This window comes from Oratosquilla oratoria, chromosome 34 (assembly GCF_046742065.1).
Source record: "Oratosquilla oratoria isolate Oo_2021 chromosome 34, ASM4674206v1, whole genome shotgun sequence".
NCBI lineage: Eukaryota > Metazoa > Arthropoda > Malacostraca > Stomatopoda > Squillidae > Oratosquilla > Oratosquilla oratoria.
Genome location: NC_134810.1, coordinates 32,106,819 through 32,129,937, shown reverse-complemented (window position 1 = coordinate 32,129,937; position 23,119 = coordinate 32,106,819). Strand labels below are relative to the sequence as shown.

At 34.7% G+C, this 23,119-nt stretch overlaps 1 protein-coding gene across 1 annotated transcript in view; it reads right to left on the bottom strand.

Moving 5' to 3' along the window:
• Nucleotides 1–210: 210 nt before the first annotated feature.
• The window catches only part of LOC143018161 (malectin), a 397,497-nt gene continuing 374,588 nt past the window's right edge, over nucleotides 211–23,119 (bottom strand). The window contains exon 7 of the mRNA XM_076173315.1: nucleotides 211–13,193. Within this exon, the coding sequence (XP_076029430.1) occupies nucleotides 13,132–13,193 (62 nt within the window). The 3' untranslated portion in view covers nucleotides 211–13,131. The remainder of the gene's footprint in view (nucleotides 13,194–23,119) is intronic.

Sequence of the window (23,119 nt, the reverse complement as noted above, 5' to 3'; positions counted from 1 at the left end):
ATTCTTTCAAGTTTTGTTATACATTTTTTTTTGTACTTGGTGACCATGTCATCGCTGCATACTCCAATCTTGGTCTTATCAAAGTGACAAGTATTTTCTTCACCATTTCTTCATCCAAGTATGTAAATGCCACTTTGATTGTTCTTATTAGATTATAAGTTTCTCCAAAGTTTTTGTTTACATCATTCTCAGGGGACATTATTCATAATAATGACTCCCACGTCCTTCTCATTTTCTACTTTTTTAATTTCTTTCTCTCCCAATTTATATGATTCCACTATTCTTTTTTTGCTTCTTCTAAATTCCATTATACTACACTTCTTAATATTGAATTGCATCTCCCACTTCCTACTCCATTCCCATACTTTATTGAGATCACTCTACAGCAACTCACAATCTTCTACAGTGTTCACTTTTTTCAACATTTTGCATCGCCCACAAAGAAGCTCATATAACTTTCAATTCCTTTATCCATATCATTAATATATATAGCAAACATCTCTCTTTTTATCCATACCTGTTTATACAGATCACTTTTTGCTAGTTTCCCTGTTTTTGATAAGATATTCTCTGCTGTTGTTTGGGACTCCATAGTCTATATATTTCTTCAATTTCTTTCCCTGTTTCTTGTTGATCTTCTTCAACTACTTTTAATATCTTGTTTACTTTTCCTTCTCCTCCTTTACTCATGTAGTCCTATTTGGATTATGCTTCTCTTCCATCCCTAATATAATTATACATTTCTTTTTATCCGCTAAGTCTCTTACTATATTCTCCTTCTCTCTCATCACTTTAATAACTGTGTCCTTAGTTTGTTCTTTCATCTGTTGTTTCACTATATCTCTAAATTCAATTTTGTTGTTCTCTTGGACTTTTCTCCAACCCTGTACCTCTTTTGCTATGGACTCTTTATTCTCTTTATTATTATTCTTTAATTCTTCATTCTCATCCTTTACTTCTTTTAACTGTCTTTTTAATTCTTCTATTTCTTTAGTTAGGTTTTGATTTTCTTTAGTTCTTCCAGCTTATCAACTCTTTGTGTAGTGTTAATTAGTTAAACCTAACCTCCCATGCTTCGTTCATTTTTTTTTTTTTTTTTTTAGTTTCTCCTCTAGATTTACTAGTCGGGGGAGGTTGTCATCTCCTCCCTCATTAAATCCATAAAAGTAGTTATCTTCTCTTTCCATTGAGCTGCTATTATCTATATTTCTACTCTTGATACCTCTGCTCCCCTGTTCTACCTCGTCTGTGTGTTCTGCACACCTTTTGTTGACACCCCTTTTGATGTCCAGGGCCCATTCGTCCCCTTCCTCATTTCCTTCCATTTTCCACAATAATGTTTCCCCTTCTCCTTTTCCTTCACCTGCCCACTACACTATGAGCTTTCCCCTTCCCTACTAATACAACACAGGTGCTCCCTCGTCGCTGAAATCCACGATAATTGTGTTTCTTTCCGGAGTTCCAATCTTTGCTGTTAGTCCAATGTGTGTATTTACCTAGTTGTATTTACCTAGTTGTATTTTACGGGAAGGGGAGCTATGCTCGTGGGGTCCCGTCTTCATATCTCATTTTATCTAAACTATTTTTAAATTCATGTATTGTTTTTGCACACACCACTTTCTCATCTAACTTGTTCCAACTGTCTATTACTCTGTGAGGAAAGCTGTTCTTTTTCAAATCTCTTCTATAGCTGTCTTTTTTTATTTTCTTTCAGTGTCCTCTTGTATTTCTGTCATCCCATTTTATCAGATTCTCTCTATCAGTAATTTCTATGCCTTTCATGATTCTGTAAATAGCTATCAAATCTCCTCTCTCTCTTCTTTGCTCTAGTGTCCGTAGTTTAAGTTTTTGTAGTCTCTCTTCATATGATAGTTTTGAGAGTGATGGTGCCAGTTTTGTGATTGCTCTTTGTATTCTTTCAAGTTTTTTTATACATTTTTTTGTACTTGGTGACCATATCGTTGCTGCATATTCCAATCTTGGTCTTATCAGGGTGATTAGGATTTTCCTCACCATTTCTTCATCCAGGTATGTAAATGCCACTTTGATTGTTCTTATTAAATTATAAGTTTCTCAAAAAATCTTATTTATATGTTTCTCAGGTGACATATTATTCATAACAATGACTCCCAGGTCCTTCTCATTTTCTACTTTTTTTATTCCTTCTTCTCCCAAATTATATGATCCTGTTATTCTGTTTTTGCTTTTTCCAAATTCCATTATACTACACTTTTTTGTATTGAACTCCATCTCCCACTTCCTACTCCATTCTTGCACTTTATTTAGATCTCTCTGTAGTGATTCACAATCTTCTTCAGTTTTCACTCTTTTCAGTAGTTTTGCATCATCTGCAAAGAAGCTCATATAGCTTTCAATTCCTTCATCCATATCATTAACATATATAGCAAACATTATTGGGGCCAGAACTGTTCCCTGCGGGACACCGCTTATTACTTCATTCCATTTTGAGTGCTGGTCTCTTATCACTACTCTCATTTTTCTTTCTTGCAAAAAGTCTTCCATCCAATTTAGCAATTTACCTTGTATTCCTCCTTCATATTCTAATTTCTTAAGCAACTTCTTATGTGGTACTTTGTCAAAAGCTTTTTTTAGGTCTAGAAATGCACAATCAGCCCATCCATCTCTTTCTTGTATTATATCTATTAGCCTTGAATAGAAACATATTAAATTGGTGACGCATGATCGTCCTTGTCTGAATCCAAATTGCCTTGGATTTAGTACGTTGTTTTTTTCCAAGTATTTTACCCATCTACTTTTGATAATTCTTTCACAAATTTTTGCTATTGTACTTGTTAGAGAGACTGGTCTATAGTTGGTAGGTTCTTCTTTATTTCCTCCTTTATATATAGGTACTATATTTGCTTTTTTCCAATCTTCTGGAACTTTTCCTTCTTTTAAGGAACTGCTTATTATGCTATGTATTTTGTCTGCCAGTTCATTCCTGCATTCTTTCAGAATCCAGTTTGCTATTTCATCTGGCCCATGCGATTTTCTGACATCAAAATTACCCAAGTGTGTCAATATTTTATTCTTTGTTACTTCTATTTCTTCCATAGGGGGGACTTTTTCTTTCCACTCAATCTCTTCAGGTTGTATATTTTCCCTTGTAAACACTGATTTAAAATGTTTGTTCATAATTTCTGCCATTTCCATTTCCTCAGTGTATTCAACTCCTCCTTGTCTTAATTTCTCCAAGTCTTGTTTGTTTTTCAGTTTATTGTTTACAAATCTGTAGAATAGTTTTGGTTGATCTTTACACTTTTCTATAACATCTTTTTCATATTTTCTTTTTTCCTCTCTGCACTTTTGTACATATTCATTTCTATAACCAGTATATATTTTCCATTTTTCAGGTCTTCTGTCTTTTTTTCCATCTGGTCCAGGCTTTGTCTCTTTTGTCTTTTAACTCCCTACAACTTTTGTTGTACCAGCATTTTACATATTCTTTTTCTTGTTTTTGTCTTGGGACATACTTTTCCACTCCTTTTTTGTAAATTTTTGTCAAAATATTCCATTTCTCTTCCACTGATGTTTCTTCTTTGTATATTTCTTCCCAGTTTTCTTGTTGGAAGAATTCTCTTATTTTATCAAAGTTTGTTTTTTCATACATCATTCTTCCTTTTCTATATTGTTCATTTCTTTTCATATATTTTTCTTCATTAAGTTCCAGTTCAATCAATATGTGGTCACTTTTACCTATTGGTGTTTTATATTCAATCTTGTCCACAATTCTAGGTTCAGATGTAATTATTAAGTCTAGTCTCGATGGTTCTTCTTCATTTCTATACCTAGTGTTCTCTTGTATCCATTGTGTCATTGAATGGTCAGTAATCATCTCAAGTAGAGCATTTCCCCATGAGTCATCACCACTCTTTACTGTCATTTCTTCCCAGCAGATTTCTTTGCAATTAAAGTCGCCCATCATAACTATTCTTCCTCCGTCTTCCATTATTTTAGTTAATGCTATCTTTGTGTCCTCTAACATACTTTTATGTTCACTCTCCTCCCATGAGGCTGTTTTCGGAGGCACATAATTGATCACAAATTTTCTGCTCTTCTTATCTCGGTCTTCCACTTCTATCATAATCATCTCTACTGTATTCTTTCCATATATGACACCTTTCACGTTTATATCCTTCTTAGTCAGGAACATAACTCCACCCCCTTGTTTTTTCTCTCTGTTTCTAATCCAATAATTGTATGCATCATGTCCTACACTGTTGGGTGGTAGTGGGCCTTTTAATTTTGTTTCTACAATTCCCATTATGTCCAGTTCTTTTTCTTTCAAATAATCATTCAGTTCATTCAATCCTGTTATCAATCCATCTATATTTGTGTAAGACGCTCTTAGTTTTCTGCCACTTCCATTGTGTTCTCTGTTTCCCTTATGTTTTTCTTTTGTATGTCGAACTGCTTTATTTTCATGTTCACTACTCTCCAATAGAATCTCTCTTTCTCTGACTCCGTTCTTTCCTCGTTTTTTGCCTTAGCTTCAATTCTTTTCTGCTTTTCTGCCTCTCTTTCCTCCTTATTCATTTCTCTTTTTATCCATTCCTTTTTATATTGATCATTTGTTGCTAGTTTCCCTGTTTTGGATAGAATTTTCTCTGCCGTTGTTTGTGACCTGAATTTAATCTTAATTGGTCTGGTCTTATCTGTACTATATTTTCCGAGTCTGAATTTTTCCTCAATTTCCTTTATAATTTCTGGTTCATCTTCCTGGACTAATTTTAATAAACTGCTTACTCTTTCATTTTCCTCCTTGATTCTTGCGGTTCTATCTGGGTTATGTTTCTCTTCCATTCCTAATATAATTATACATTTCTTTTTGTCAGCTAATTCTCTTACTATATTCTCCTTCTGTCTCATCACTTTAATAACTGAGTCTTCATTATGTTCTTTCAATTGCTGTTTGACTATGTCAGTGAATGAAACCTTATTCCCTTCTTGGGTTGTTCTCCAATTTTTAGCTTCTTTAGCTATTTTCTCTCTGTTTTCATTACTATTCTTCTTCAATTTCTCATTCTCCTCCTTTACATTTCCTAACTGTCTTTTTAGGCCCTCTATTTCTTCAGTTAAGTTTCTGTTAACCTTCTCTAGTTGTTCCAACCTTTCAATTCTCTGGAAAATGGAGTCAACATTACCTAACTTACGTTCCAAGTCCTCGATCACCTTATCAACTCTCTCCTCTAGTCTTATCAGTCGGGGGGGAGGGGGGGTTGTGTCCCCCCCACCCTCTTTAAATCCCTGGAACATATTCTCGTCACTTTCTACTGTATTGCTCCTCTCTATACTTCTAATCTTTACATTTTTATTAGACATTTCATCCTCACTCAGTCTTTTGTTTACCTTTCGCTTGTCTGGCTGGGCCAAGTCTACTCCCTCCTCATTTCCTTCCATTTCCCTCAGTAATCCCTCCCCTTTTCCTCTTTCCCTACTTTCCCACTACTCCACGAGCAATTTCCCCCCCACCCTGTAAAAACACTAGGCACTTCTCTTTGCGTTGGGATCCACAGACTTCAGTTTTCTTCAGAACGTCATCCAAGCCGTCCATTCGCTGAAGTGTGTGTGTGTGTATGTGTGATTACCATGGTCTTCGATCATGCATTGGACTCATGATTAACAGCTATTACCCTCCCAGATGAAACACAAGAGCTCATATGTGTGTATTTACATAGTTGTACCTTGTATCTTACAGGGAGGGGAGTTACGTTTGTGGTGTCCCGTCTTTGTATCTCACAGTGTCTAGTTTGTTCTTAAATTTGTGTATAGTTTTTGCACACACTACTGTTTTGCACAGTTTGTTCCAGACATCAACCACTCTGTGGAAAGACGTTTTTTCAGGTCTCTTTTGTAACTGTCTTTTATGAGTTTCTTTTCATGTCCCCCTGTATTTCTCTTATCCCAATTTAGTAAGTCTTCTCTATCAAGGACTTCCATGCCTTTCATGATACTGTAGATAGTTAGTAGGTCACCTCTTTCTCTTCTTTGTTCTAGAGTAGGTAATTTCAGTTTTGACAATCTCTCCTATTATGACAGTTTTGAAAGTGTTGGGGCTATTTTCATAGTTGCTCTCTGGATTCTTTCAATTTTCTTTATATTCTTTTTGGTATTGGGTGACCATAGTGTTGCAGTATACTCCAGTCTAGGCCTTATCAGTGTGACTAGTATTTTTCATAATTTCTTTGTCCAGATAGGTAAAAGCCACCTTCACTGATATTAGCAAGTTGTAGGATTCTCCAACAATTTCGTTTATTTGTTTATCAGGGGAAATGTCATTTGTGATTACTCCCAGGTCTTTTTCAGATCCCACTTTCTTTGCTTCCTTTGTTCTGATTTTATATTGCCCTGATATTCTTTTTTCAAATTCCATTATGCTATATTTCTTGATGTTGAGGTCCACTTCCCATTTCTGACTCCATTTTCAAACCTTATTCAGGTCTCTCTGAAGTGATTCACAATCTCGAAGTGACCTGCTTTTGCATCTTTCAGCATCCAGTTTGTTCTTAAATTCTTATATAGTTTTTGCACTCACTGTTTCCTCATTCATTTTGTTCCAGATATCTATCACTCTGTGTGGGAAGCTATTCTTTTTCAGATCTCTTCTGTAACTATCCTTTTTAAGTTTCTTTTCATGTCCTCTTGTTTTTCTCCTATCCCACTTTAGTAAGTCATGTCTACCAAGGACTTCCATCCCTTTCATAATTCTGTAGATGGTTAGTAAGTCTTTTCTTTCTCTTTTTTGTTCCAGGGTTGCTAGTTCAAGTTTGTCCAATACTGTTCGTATGTCAACTTGGAGTGTTAGTGCCATCTTTGTCATTACTCTTTGAATTCTTTCTAATTTCTTTATGTTCTTTTTAGTACTAGGTGTCCATAGTGTTGCAGCATACTCCAATTTTGGTCTTATCAATGTAACTAATATTTTCTTTACCATTTCTTCATCCAAGTAATGAAAGGCCACTTTCATTGATCTTAATAAATTGAAAGTTTCTCCAACTAATTTGCTGTTTGTCTAGTGCCATGTCATTGGTGATAGTCATTCCTAGGTCCCTTTCCAAGTTGACTTTTTTAACTTCCTTTGTACCAATTTTATGCCATCCATGTCATTTATACATATGGCAAACATTATCAGAGCTAATGCAGAGCCTTGTGGGACTTCCCTTACCATTTCTTCCCAATTTGAGTTCTTGTCTCCGAGTACCACCCTAATTTTTCTCCCATTCAAGAAATCTTTAACCTATTCCAATAACTTTCCTTGTATTTCACCTATTGTTTCAATTTTTCTTAGTAGCTTTTTGTGTGGTGCTTTGTCAAATGCTTTTTGTAAATCTAAGAAGGCATAATCTGCCCATCCATCCCTTTCTTGAATTATTTATATTAGCCTCAAGTAAAAGCATATCAAGTTTGTGACACATGATCTTCCATGTCTAAATCCAAATTGTTTTCAATTTAGTATTTTGTTCTCCTCCAAATGTTTAATCCACTTACTTTTGATAACTTTTTTGCATATTTTTGCTACTGTACTTGTAAGGGAGACCAGTCTATAGTTGGTTTGATTTTCTTTGTCTCCTTTGTATATTGGTACAATATTTGTATTTTTCCAATCTTGTGGTACTTTTCCTTCTTTGAGTGAGAATCAATTATCCTGTGTACTTTGTCTGTTAGTTCATCTGTACATTCTTTCAATATCCAATTTGCAATTCCATCTGGCCCATATGATTTTCTGGTCAAGGTTTTTTATTTGGTCCCTTATTTCTTTCTGTGTCACCATTATTTCTTTCATGAGGGGGGGGGGGGATCTTTCTGTCCTTCCTCCCAATTTTGTGAGCTTTCAATTATGAATACACATTTATAATGTTTGATCATAATTTCAGCCATTTCTACATCTATATATTCTTTATTTCCTTCACAGAGTTTCACAATTTTGTGTTTGTCTTTATGTTTGTCATTTACATATCTGTAGAATTATGTCTTTTTCTTAATTACTTTTTTCCCCTGCATATTCTTACATATTTGTTTCTTAGTTTCATGTATATATGCCATTTGGTCATTTTTGTTTTTCTTCCATCTTTTCCAGGCTCTGTCTCTTCTATCTTTAGCTTCACTACACTTTTTGTTACATTAACACTTTCTGTATACCCTTTTTTGTTTCTTCTTTGGTATGTGTCTATCTGTTCCCTCCTTGTATTTTCCTTTTTAATATGTTCCATTTCTCTTCCATCTTTGTTTCTTCATTTAAACAATTTTCCCAGTTAGCATTTTGATTTTTTTTTCTAAGTTTTTTGAAGTCCATTTTGTTGTACATTAGTCTTACCTTTTTAGGTTTCTCATTTTCATTAATTCGAACTCTATTAGTATGTGATCACTCTTCCCAGTTGATGTCTTGTATTCCATTTTATCCACAATTTCAGGCTCTGATGTGAATATAAGTCTAGTCTCAATGGTTCTTCATTGTTTCTATATCTGGTGTTTTCCTTCACCCATTGAGTGTGTATTCAATGGTCATATCCAATAGAATATTTCCCCAAAGTTCCTCTTAACCTTTTACTGTAATTTCTTCCCAACATATTTCCTTTGAGATAAAGTCACCCATAATTACTATGTTTCCTCCTCCTTTCAATAACTCAATTAATGCATTGTGTCTTCCTGTACCTTGGAATGATTACTATCAGTCCAAACCTATGTTTTTTGGGGCATATATTACTATAATTTTTCTACTTCTCATATTTTTGTTTTCAACTTTAATCATAATCGATTCCACATTATTTTTTCCTTCTGTTATCTTTGTCACATTTATACCTTTCTTAGTCAAAAACATGACTCCACCCAGTTTTTCCATTCTATTTTTTGCCCAATGGTTGTATAGACCTTGTCCCACAGTATTTGATGGTAGTGGGCCTTTTAATTTTGTCTCCACAATTTCCATTATGCCTAGTTTCTCTATTAACAGAGAGTTGTTTAATTCATTTAGTCCTGAAATCACACTATATTGCATTTATTTCTATTTTTTTATTTTCTTCTCTTTTTTGGTTTATGTTTCCTTATTTTGATGTACATTTCCTCAGCCTCAGGTCCAGTACTCTCTCTCTTAAAAAAAAAAAAAAAAAAAAAAATTAAGTGCCTTTTCTTTCTCTATTTCCTCATCATTCATTTCCTTTTTTCATCCATATATTTTTATAATATTCACTATTTGCTAGCTTTGCTGCTTTTGATAGTGCCTCTTCAGCTATCATTTGAGTCCTTAGTTTAATTTTTAGTGGCCTATGGTGTTTTCCTCTGGAGTATTGTCCTATTCTATGCACCTCCTTGATATATTTGTTCAGTTCTTGTCCTCTTCTTGAACTTCTTTCAGAATTTCCTTTGCAATTTCTTTCTCTCTCTTTTTTTTTTAATACCATAAACTACAATGCACTTTTTTTTATCCATTGTGTCTCAAACCCAGTTTTCCTTTTCTTTAATTATTTTAATTACCATTTCTTTAGCATTTCTCTCTACCTGCTGTTGTACTATTTCTTTAAATGTTATTTTCTGATTTTCTTGTTCTTCTTTCTACTGATTTTTTATTTCTAGGAGATCTGCCTCCTTAATTGATCCTCCCACTTTTTCAGTCACTGCTTGTATTTGTTCTTTGACATCTTTTTTCAGTTCCTCATTTTTGCTTCCATCTTCATTTTCCTTTCTTTCATTATCACTTCTTGTTCATACTTAGTTCACTTTTTAGGTCATTAAGCTCTCTGTTCATTTCTTCGTTAGCTTCTCATACATTGGTCATTTCTTCAATCTCTCAAAATTGGCAGCCCTAGTGCTTTTAATCTTTCCTGATATGATTTATCTGCCAGGCTGGGGACCAGTTTGGTTGCTGCCTTTTGTATTCTCTCAATCTTGCTTATATCCTTCACTCTACGTGGGGACTATACTATTCATGTATATTACAGTCTTAGATCAGGGTTTTGATGAGTTTTTTCATCATATTCTTATCTATACAAAGAAATGCCACTTCAATCTTCTGCAGCAGTCCATATGTCTCTCCCACTATCATGCTGATATGTCTGTCAAGTGACAGGTTGTCTTTTATCAACACTCCCAAATCTTTCTCTTCTTTTGCTTTTGTAATGGATTCATTTCCCAAGGCGTAGCATAAGGATGTTCTTATGCCACTATTGCCCTTTTTGAGTACTTTGCATTTTTTGTACTCAACTTCATTTCTATTCTTGGCTCCAAGCAAAAATAGTCTACAGTTTTTGTTTTTTTAATTTATGATTTTTGTGTCATCTGCAAACATGTTGGCATAGCTTGTTCTTCCTTCCATTATGTCACTAACAGACAAGAAACATTATTGGTGCAAGCACTGAACCTTATGGAACTACTGTCCCCATGTATCTTCCCTTCATTTTTTTTTTCATCCATTCTAGTAGTTTGTGTGTGTGTATGAGTACAGGTAAAGTAATACCTCTCATATATAAACTAATTGATCCACAGTGTTTGGATTTGGGGCATATTCATATGTAAAAGGTTTATCACTTTTCCTACCCTGTCTCTGCTCCACCACTCCAGTACATTTTCTTGAGTCATTTAGCTGGTGGAGAGGCCAAGGAGACAGTTCAGGTAGCAAAACCATAATGGCACCATAAAAAAGGATATCAAAGATTCAAAAATTGCCATTTTATCATCAATGTTCACTGGTTGAAGGATGACAAGGAAGTGGCCAAATCCATGCAGATTCAGTTAGAGATGAGAGGCACCATGAATACCTCTAAATGGCAAATATGGGAATCAACCACATTGTATAGGCAATTCAAAGTACTTGGGAGACCCTGTTTAGATACATATGGGTTGTTTACCTAGTTGTATTTTGCGGGAAGGGGAGCTATGCTCGTGGTGTCCCGCCTTTGTATCTCGCAGTGTCTAGTTTGCTTTTAAACTCATGAATGGTTTTTGCGCATACTATTTCATTACCCAGTTTGTTCCAAGTGTCCACTATGTGGAAAACTGTTTTTCTTTAGTTCTCTTTTGTAGCTGTTTTTTTATTTTCTTTCCATGTCCTCTAGTGTTTCTCTTGTCCCAGTTTAGTAAGTCCTCTCTATCGAGTACCTCTGTGCCTTTCATGATTCTGTAGATGGTCAGTAGGTCACCTCTCTTCTTTGCTCCAGCGTCAGTAACTCCAGTTTAGCCAATCTCTCCTCATACGACAGGTTTGCAAGTGCAGGTGCCATTTTTGTTGCTGCTCTCTGGATTCTTTCTATTTTCTCTATATTCTTTTTGGTACTGGGTGACCACAATGTCACCGCATACTCTAGTCTAGGCCTTATCAATGTAACCAATATTTTTTTTATCATGTCTTTGCCCAAGTATGCAAATGCCACTTTTATTGATCTTAGCAAGTTGTAAGCCTCCCCGACAATTTTGTTAATCTGTTTATCATAGGACAAGTCGTTTGTGATAATTACCCCCAAATCTTTTTCAGATCCTGCCTTCTTTACCCCATTAGTTCCAACTGTATATTTTCCTGATATTCTGTCTTTGCTTTTTCCAAATATATTATGCTACACTTCTTATGATTAAAGTCCACTTCCCATTTCTAACTCCAGTTCCATACCTTAGTCAGGTCTTCCTGCAGTGCTTCACAGTCCTTATCAGTTTCTACTTTCCTTAACAGTTTGGCGTCGTCTGCAAAGAAGCTCATGTAACGTTTCACATCCTCGTCCATGTCATTCACATAAATAGCAAACATTATTGGTGCTAATACAGATCCTTGCGGTGCTCCACTGATCACCTCTTTCCAATCTGAATATTTTTCTCTGAGCACTACTCTCATCTTTCTACCAATCAGGAAGTCCTCCATCCATTTTAGTAGGTTCCCTTGTATTCCTCCTATGTGTTCCAGTTTTTTTTTTTAGTAATTTTCTGTGTGGTACTTTGTCAAAAGCTTTTTGCAAGTCTAGGAAGGCACAATCAGCCCATCCATTTCTTTCTTGCACTATGTCTATTAGTCTTGAGTAGAAGCATATTAAGTTTGTGGTGCATGATCTTCCTTGTCTGAACCCAAATTGTCTTGGGTTTATTATATTGTTGTCTTCCAGATGTTTTACCCATCTATTCTTGATGGTTTTCTCACAAATTTTGGCTATAGTGCTTGTTAGTGATACTGGCCTATAGTTGGTGGGTTCTTCCTTGTTTCCTCCTTTATACATTGGTACAATGTTAGCATTTTTCCAGTCTTAAGGTATTTTTCCTTCTCTGAGTGAGCTATTTATTATGTTGTGTATTTTGTCCGTTAGTTCTTCTTTGCATTCCTTTAGAATCCAATTTGCAATAGGGCATGTTCACATGTTGCCAAGGTCTGGATAAAGGCAGTTCTGATATTGGGGGGATTACTGTACTTACCTACTTGTAGCATACAGGAAAAGAGCAGCACTCATGATGATCCTGTCTTTTATTCTCCAACTATCATACCTAGCTTGAAATTCATGTATGGTTCAAACTTTAGCTATTTCTACTTATACTGTGATTCAAAATCATATACTATTTTTGCTTGGTCTACATTCTTTTCTAAGTTACTCAGACTACTAATGCTTCTGCATGAAAAACTATTTATTCAAATCCTTTGCACAGTTAGTTTTATTAATTTGTTCTCAAGACCTCTTAAAACTCTCCCATCCATAAACAAAATATTTCATCTGACCATTTACAGAATTATGAAAGGGATGGAAGTCCTCAATAGAGATAATTTACTAAAGTGGGATAAAAGAAAAGAGGACATGAAAAGAAACTTAAAAAGGATAGTTAGAGATCTAAAAAAGAATAGTTTCCCACACAGAGTGCTGGATATCTGGAATAAATTGGATGAGGAAACAGTGCAAAAACTATGCAAGAATTTAAGAACAAATTTGATGGTGAAAGATACAAAGGTGGGTCACTACGAGCATAGCTCTCTTCCCATAAGATACAACTAGGTAAATTTGTAACTACTTGCCCACCAGAGTTGGAGTGCCAGCTTACAGTACAGGGATGCTGAAAGTTTCAGCTCTGGGCAAGACTTGTTCTTGGATCACTGTATTAGTGGCTAAGCAAAATACCATCACACCATCAACATTTGTGTATTACCTAGTTCTAGTGTATGGGGTTGGAGCAATGCTCATGGGGCACCATTTCCTTTCCTCCATTTGTTAAACCTTGGAAAGAGGTAGATGAAAAGATTAAAACAGTGACCATGGAAGTAGGAAAAAACATAGGAAAAAATTAATTACAATAGCTTAGAAATGATTGGAAAAAGTATAAGGAAGATAGTGTAATTTTCAAAGAAATAATTCATCAACAGATGCAGGAGAAGGCTGAAGATGCATTTATCAAGGTAATCAAACAAAAATAAAACGTAGTAAGAGATACAGTAGACATGAAAAATGTATAGTAATTTCTGGTTTAAAGGAAAAACATAACCAAAATTGGTTCCAGAGAGAAAAAGAGGACAAAGAATTGGCAAAAAGTATTCTAAAAGAAGTACAGGACAGTGACCAAGAAATAGACAAGGAAATAGAAGTGTACAGTTTGGGTAAATATGTAGAAGGAAAACTCAACCAATATAGATTAAATTAAGGTCACATGTGGCAGTAGAAGAAATTTTAATAAGAACAGGAAAACTGGCAAGAGGTGAACACTATAAAAATATATGGATAAAAAGAGACAAGAACGACAAAGGGAAAAATTTAGGACATTGAGAAATGAAGCTAAAGAAAAAATGGAGATAGAGAAAACACAGTTCTATTGGAGAGTGTTAGATATAAGACTGAAAAAATGTACTCAAGAAAAAAAAAATCAAGAAAACAACATGGAGGGTATAGAAAGTTAAAACTGGCGTATACAAATATAATTGGTTTGATTTCAGGATTAAATGAACTAAACAATTATCTATTAGAAGCTAAACCAGACATAATGGGAATTGTGGAGACAAATTTGAGAGGTCCACTAGTACCAAACAGCATTGGACATGAACTATATAATCACTGGTTTAAAAACAGGGAGGTGAAACGGGGTGGAGGACTTATGTTCCTGGTTAAGAAAAACTTACATGTGATGAATTTACATATGAAACGAACAGGGTAGAGATGATCACTATAAAAATTGAATGTAATGACATGAAAAGCAGAATATTTGCAGTGATTTATGTGTCCCCAAAAACAGGGTCTTGGACAGAAAAAGATCACTTCAAAATGTTAAATGATACTAAATCTTCATTAAACAAGATGCTAATGGATGGAAGTAATACAGTACACATGAGTGACTTTAATTACAAGGAAATATGTTGGGAAGAGATAACAGTGAAAGGTGGAGAAGATCAGTGAAACATACAATGACACAATGGGTAAAAAAAAAAAGAGCACTAGATTTAGAAATAATGAAGAACCATCAAGACTAGTTCTAATATTTATGTCAGAACCTGAAAAAGTAGACAAAATTGAATAAAAGACACCAATTGTGTAGTGACCACATACTACTCGAGTTAGAATTTCAAGAGGAAATATATATAAAGAGAAATGAGGAACAAAGAAAGGGCAGATTGATGTATAGCAAAGCAGACTTTCAGAAACTTAAGAAATTTTTTCTTGAAGCGAACTGGTAAAATTCTACAAGAAGAAAAATGGATGATTCTGATGAAGATTTATAAAGGAGTGGAAAAATATGTACCAAAGTAAAAACAAGAGAGAGTGTACATAAAATGCTGGTTTAATTGAAGGTGCAGTGAAGCAAAAGATAGAAGAGACAGTGGCAATTATATATTAACCAAAGAAACAAATATGTAAAAATACGTAGAGAAGAAAAATGTAAATATGAGAAAGACATAATAGATAAATGCAAAGATCAGCCAAAACTATTCTACAGATATGTAAATGGGAAACTAAAAAGCAATCAGGAAATAATGAAACTATACCAAGGGAATACTGAATACAGAGAAGATACCAAAATGGCTGAAGTTATGTGCAAACATTTTAAGTCAGTTTTCACTAGAAAAAAACTAAAACCACAGGTATAAGAGAGAGAAGTGACCCCCCCCCCTGGTGAAGGAAATGATAATAACACAGAAAGAAATAATGGATCAAATAACGAACCTTGATGTCAGAAAATTACACAGCCTGGAGGGAATAGCAAATTGGATATTAACCCCTTCCATACGGTGCCGCACACGTAGGCGTCATGAGGAGCAAGTGGATTCGCGACGCTGCCATATCGGCGTCTTGATTATATTTATTGTAGTCGCCCCTGTGTTTTTACATTCTCCCAAGTGCGCCCTTAATCCCATTCTCTGTGGTTTTCAAAATTCGCGGGTGAAAGAGAGAACGATCGATATAAGCGGCGACTATATTTTATGATGCGAATATTATTTCGTTACGTCGTACGGCTGGCATTGGCTGCTGCCCGCGAGATTTAAGTCCCGTATTGAAGTGGTTAAAAGAATGTAAAGAATAACTAGTAAACAAAATATACAAAAAATATGTTGCTCACTCAAAGAAAGAAAAAAGCCACAAAACTGGAAAAATGCTGATACAACCACTCCTCGTTTAACGACGACAATTGGGACCAGCGCGCCGTCATTAACCGAATTGGTCGTTAAGCGAAAGTGTATACATATACGTACATGTACTGTATGTACAATGTCCAGCAATACATGTATCTTTATTTTCGTGTATTTCCCTCTTTTATACAGTACATTAAAGCTTTATTTACTGTTTATTTACGGTGGTTATGTTCCCGAAATTACCGTATATGACCAAATCCGCGTATGCTGACATTCCATATTGAATACCGGGGTATTTTTTTAGTTTCGACCATGGGCGCAATATAGCAATAGAAAATTAATTATTAATTTTGTAAATTAAAATGTATCAACGTAATATGCAATTTTGTGGGCGGAAATGAAAGTAAAAAATACCATGCTACAAGAAAATATGCTAATGAACGAAGTCGGTAGCATAGGATCGGGACGCCATCTTGTCGTCTGCCAACATCTCTCACGACGACGACAACGAGGATGAGCCGGATGACATTTAATTTGCAGGTAATGATTTATCAAACACAGGTTAGGTTAGTTTAGTGTAGGTTAGGCGAATTTATCATCCTTTCATTTCCTCGACATCGGCATCTATCATAACAAACATGGTGTACCATTCATCCGACATGACTTCATTACTTACGAAATTTGTTTTAGCACCTTTTTTTTATTTCCGCTCACAAAATTGCATATTACGTTGATACATTATAATTTACAAAATTAATCATTAATTTTCTATTGCTATATTGCGCCCATGGTCGAAACTAAAAATTTACCACTACCGGTATATATTGTACCCCAGGTAGTTTTTCCACCTTGCAGGATGGTAATGTAGACCTAAGCTTCAGAACACTTTACCTCACAGCTAATATCCACCGTACAAGTTCATTTATAACATCATACAAATTTGCCTCAGCCAACTTAATTATCGTACACGACGCCGTAACTTCGGGAGATTTACGTTAAACGAATATTGGTCTGTCATAAAGCCCGTCGTTACTCCGAGTTGTCGTTAACCCCTTCCATACGGTGCCGCCTACGTAGGCGTCATGAGGAGCAAGTGGATTCGCGACGCTGCCATATCGGCGTCTTGATTATATTTATTGTAGTCGCCCCTGTGTTTTTACATTCTCCCAAATGTGCCTTGAATCCCATTCTCTGTGGTTTTCAAAATTCGCGGGTGAAAGAGAAAACGATCAATATAAGCGGTGACTATATTTTATGATGCGAATATTATTACGACACGTCGTACGGCTGGCATTGGCTGCTGCCCGCGAGATTTAAGTCCGGAGTGAAGTGGTTAACTGAGTAGGTCGTTAAACGAGGAGTACCTGTATTGTACCAATCTCTAAAGGAGGAAATAAGGATGACCCAACAAATTACACACCAGCTTCCCTTACAAGCACAGAAGCAAAAATCTATGAAAAAGTAATAAAAGATAGATGGATAAAACATCTGGAGGAGAATAATATACTAAATCCGAGACAATTTGGATTCAGACAAGGAAGATTGCACATTATAAATTTGATCTGCTTTTACTTGAGGCTACTAGAAAGGGACGGATGGGCCGATTGCACTTTCCTAGATCTACAAAAAGCTTTTAATAAAGTCCCCCACAAAAAACTATTAATAAAGATGGAAACCCTAGGAGGGTTACAAGGTAAACTACTGATGTCGATGGAGGACTTTCTGTATGAAAGAAGAATGAGGGTAGTGCTCAGAGACAAGAATTCTATTTGGGAAGAGGTAATTAGTGGAGTCCCACAAGGATCAGTGTTGGCTCCAATAATGTTTGCCATATATGTGAATGACATGGAGGAGGGAGTGGAATGTTATATGAGCTTCTTTGCAGATGATGCAAAAATGTTGAAGAAAGTGAGTACTGAGACGGACTGTGAATCATTACAGAGAGATCTAAACAGAGTTTGGGAATAGAGTCAGAAGTGGGAAGTGAAATTCAATATAGAAAAATATTGCATAATAGAGTTTGGAAAAAAAAAAAAAGAAAAAAAAAAGGGGATATCTGGATGATATAGAATTGGTGAAAAAGAAGTTAAGAAAGAAGGATCTGAAAAAGACCTGGGAGTGATTATCACAAAAGATATGTCCCCTGACAAACATATAAACAAGATTATCAGCAAAACCTACAACTTACTGAGAGCAATAAAAGTGGCTTTTACCTACTTGGATGAAGAAATGGTAAGGAAAATACTAGTCACAATGATAAGGCCTAAATTGGAGTATGCAGTGACACTGTGGTCACCCAATACAAAAAAGAATATAAAGAAGATTGAGAGAATCCAGAGAGCAGCTATGAGGATGGCCCCAGAACTCTCAAAATATTCATATGAAGAAAGACAGATAGAATTGGAGTTGCCGACTCTGGAACAAAGGAGAGAAAGAGGTGACTTGATCATCTATAGATATGGAGAGATACAAAGACAGGACACCATAAGCTTAGCTCCCTTTTCCTGTAAGATACAACTAGGTAAATACAAGTCTACACTTCTATGTGGAAAGTTATACTTCTTGACTTTTTTATTTATTTTTTTTATTTATTTTTTCTATGACTTCTTGTCAAGCTTTCTTCTTGTACAAGTAATTCTTTTCTGTCTACTTTCTCTACCCAGTTTAAATATAATTATCCTATTACATCTTTCTTTTCATTCTTCCAAGGTGAGAAAACCCAGTTTCTTCAATTTTTCCTCATATATCATGCTGGTTAGACCTAGGATTATCTTGGTTGCTGCCTTTTGTATTCTCTCAATTTTTATTACATCTTTAAGTATGGTGATCACATCACCACTTTGTATTCCAGTGTTGGCTGTATCAAGCTTTCATTATGTCCTCATTCATGTAGTGAAATGCCTCTCTTTTACTTTTCAACAGACTGTAGGTCTTGACTGTTATTTTCTTTATGGTCATCTTTGATTATGATACCCAAGTCCTTTCCATTTTTTTTTTTTTTTTTTTTTTTTTTTAACCATTTACTTTAATTTCCTATTTTGTAATACACCATTCTTACTTTGGCACATTTGCAATAGTTTATATTTCTTTGTGTTACAATTAATTTTCCATTCAAATTCCAATCATATACTTTATCTGGGTACCTGTACAATATTATACAATCCTCCTCATTTCTCATCTTCTTCAAGATTTTTGCACTCTCAGGAAATTTATTTGCATAGCTATTAATTTCTTCTGTCATGTCAAACATTTATGAGGACCATTACAGGAGCCAAAACTGAGCTCTGTGGTACACAGCTGGTTACTTTTCTTCATTCCAACTTTTCATCTGTCACTACTGTCCTTATACATCGGTCCTTTAAGAAATAATTTATCCATCCTAATAAGTTTCCACTGAGGCCTCCTATGTTTTCCAATTTCTATATCTATTTCTTGTGTAGCACTTTGTCAAAGGCCTTTGTTAAGTCCAAATATATGTATATATATATATATATATATATATATATATATATATATATATATATATATATATAGATATATATACACAGTCTACCAATCCCTCTCCCTCATGCAGCACATCAGTCACTTCCAAGTAAAAAATAAGTTGGTTTGTTATACAGGATTTTCCTTCTCTAAATCCAATATCTATTAATATTCCTTGTTTGAGATATTTCATCCATCGATCTTTCACTATTTTCTCACATATTTTCACTGTTGCACTGGTTAAGGAAACTCATCTGTAATTTAGTGGTACCTCCTTTATATATTATCACATTTGCTGACTTCCAGTCGAATGGTACCAAACCTCCTTCTAGTGAACTAGTTATATAATTGAGTACTTCGTTCACCAATAGTTCTCTGCATTTAGTATCCAATTTGATATCTCATCAGGTTCTGAGGCCTTGTTTCCAATATTTTCAACAATCTAATCTCTCATACACTTCATCCTGATTGAGCACTGACTGAAAGCTTTTATTCATTATTTCTGCTTGTGTACATGCATTCTCATATAATTCCTTCAAATTTCATGTTGGATATTCCTTCTTTGTGCTTTAGTTTACCATTTACAAGTCTGTAAAATAATTTTGGTAGGTCTTCTTATTTGTTGACTACATCCTTCTCAAAGTAAGTTCTTGTCTATGTATTTTTGTATAATTATTTCTGCCTTTTTTGTATTCATCTTTTGATTTGTATTTACCTAATTGTACTACACAGGAAAGGAGCAATACTCTTTGAGTCCCATCTCCTACTCCCCAATTTATACCTAGCCTCAAATTATAGGTGTAAGCATATGTGAATATTTACCTAATTTACTTAATTGTAGTATATAGGAAAGGAACAATGTTGATTGGGTCTCATCTACTACTCTCCCATTTATCATGCCTAGCCTCAAATTCATACATAGATTCCAATTTAATCTATGTCCTTGATTTCCAATTATCATATCTAGATTTGAACTGATGTGTTGTTCCAGCTTGGGCTATATCATGTAAGCTATTCCATGTATCTATGCATCTATGTGGAAAACTGTACATCTTCACATCCTTCAGACATGTGGACTTTCTTAATTTGTTCCCATGCCTTCCCATTAGTGACCTAAATACTGTAATCATATCACCTCTTTCTCTTTGTTCTTTGAAAGTTGGACACAGTGCTTGTAGTAATTCCTCATATGGTTTATCTGCCAGGCTGGAGACCAGTTTGGTTGCTGCCCTTTGTATTCTCTTGATCTTGCTTATATCCTTCATTCTGTGTGGGGACCATACTACTGATGCATGTTCCAGGCTTGATCAAATCAGAGTTTCAACGAGTTTTTTCATCCCTTCATCACATTGAAAAGCTACTTTAATCTTCTGCAGCAGTATGTATGCCTCTCCCATAATTCTGCTGGTATGTCTATCAGGTTACAGGTTATCTTTAATCAACACTCCCATATCTTTCCCCTCCTTTGCTTTGGTAATGGGTTCACTTCCCTAGAAATTGTTTAAGAATGGTCTTTTCCAGCTAATGCTCATTTCCAGTACTTAGCATTTTTTGGTACTGAAATTCATTCCTCATTCTTGACTCCATGCAAAAATAGTACAATAGTCTACAGTCCTTGTTTTTCACTATTCTCATGATTTTTATGTCATCTGCAAACATGTTGGCATAGCTTGTTGTTCCTTCCATCATGTCATTGACAAGCACTGAACCTTGAGTAAGAATGGAAGAAAATAATGGAGATTTGAGGAAAAAAGAACCAACAAAGCCTGGACATAGTAGGGTGGTATCACCACTGGGGATCCCCAAAAGGACATGCCCTGCTAAGGCAAATGAAGAGAATAACAGGGAGATAGATGATTTGAAAATGAAACTAAATATGATCAAGGGAGAAAATGAAAGACTGAAAAATGGATATATAAATAAAAATGCGGAATTAAAAAAAGAAATGAAGGACTAAATACAGGCAGTGACCAAGAAAGTGGAAGAGAAGTTCAAAGAAAATTATTTCCAAGAAATAAATAGTGGAAAGAACAGGAAAATAAAAAAATCTCTTAAGGAAATAGAAGAGCAACAAGTCAAGGAAAATGTGACAAAGATAACAGAAGGAAAAAATATGGAATCAATTATGATAAAATTTGAAAACAGTCACATGAAAAGTAGAAAATTTGTAGTAATGTATGTGCCCCCAAAATAAAATCTTGGACAGAAAGCGATCATTCTAAACTGTTGGAAGATACAAAATATGAATGAACTAATTCACTGAAAGAGGAAATATAGTAATTAAGGAAAAAGTTAATTTGGTTAGAGACACTGTATAAAAAAAAATTCATTGTAATCTATGGTATTAAAGAGAAACATGAAGTTTCTAAATATCAAAGCGAAAAAGAGGAGAAAGAGATCACTAAAGACATTCTGAAAGAGATTCAAGAGGAGGGACAGGATATAAAGAAATTGAGGAAACACACAGTCTAGGAAAAAACTCAAAGAAAAACATTATAAGCCACTAAAAGTAAAACTTAGGTCTCAAATGATAGCAGAGGAAGTACTATCTCAAGCAACAGAACTAGCAAACAGTGAACATTACAAAAATGTATGGATAAAAAAAGAAATGTGCAATGAAGAAAAAGAGAAAGAAAAGGAACTTAGAAATGAAGCAAATGAAAAAATCAAAGGAGAACAGAGACCATTTTTTTTTTTTCTTTTCTTTTTTTTTTTTTTTTTTTTTGAGAGAGAGAGAGAGAGAGAGTGTGTGCTGGACCTAAGGCTGAGAAAATGGTATATCAAGAAAAAGGATACAAAGTCGACAGAAAAGGACAAGAAAGAAAAAATTAAAGATAGCTTATACCAACATAGAATTATTTCAGGACTGAACAAATTACATGACCATCTGGCACATAAAAAAAAAACAGACATAATGGGAATTGTCGAAATGAAATTAAAAGGTCTTCTACCACCAAATACTGTGGGACAAGGTCTATACAACCATTGGATGAAAAATGGAAAGGAAAAACAGGATGGAGTATTATTTTTGACTAGGAAAGACTTAAATGTGACAAAGATAACAGAAGGAAAAAATATGGAATCAATTATGATAAAATTTGAAAACAGTCACATGAAAAGTAGAAAATTTGTAGTAATGTATGTGCCCCCAAAATAAAATCTTGGACAGAAAGCGATCATTCTAAACTGTTGGAAGATACAAAATATGAATGAACTAATTCACTGAAAGAGGAAATATAGTAATTATGGAGGATTTTAACTCAAAGGAAATATGTTGGGAAGAAATTACAGTGAAGGGTGAAGACCTCTTGGGAAACATACTACTTGATATGACCATTGAATACACAATGACTCAGTGGGAAAAGAAAAATACCAGATACAGAAACAATGAGGAACCACTGAGACTAGATTTAATACTTATGTCAGAGCCTGAAATTGTGGACAGAATTTATTACAAAATTCCAATAGGGAAAAGTGACCATGTACTAATAGAATTCAAACTAAAAGAGCAAATGTACTTGAGAAGAAATGAGAAACATACAAAAGGAAGACTAATGTACAACAAAATTGATTTTGAGAAACTCAGAAAAAAAATTCAAATGTAAATTGGGATAACTTCCTAAATGAAGAAACAAAGATGGAAGAGAAATGGAATATACTAAAAGAAATTTATAATGAGGGAATGAACAAATATGTACCACAACAGAACCAAGAAAGAGTATACATAAGAAGCTGGTACAACAAAAAATGTAGAGGCTAAAGATAGAAGAGACAAAGCTTGGAAAAGATGGAAAAAAGATTTAAAAAATGAGTAAATGACAAACATATATCAAACTAAGAAATGATTATGTAAAAATGCGCAGAGATGAAAAGAGAAACCATGAAAGAGATATAATAGAAACATGCAAGGAACAACCTAAACTATTTTACAGGTATGCAAATGGTAAGATAAAAAACAAACAAGAAATATAAAGACTGCACCAAGGGAATTACAAATATAAAGAAGTAGAAATGGCTGATATTATGAACAATCATTTAAAATCTGTATTCACAATTGAAAGTTCACAAAACTGTGAGGAAATAAGGAGAGATACCCCCCAATGA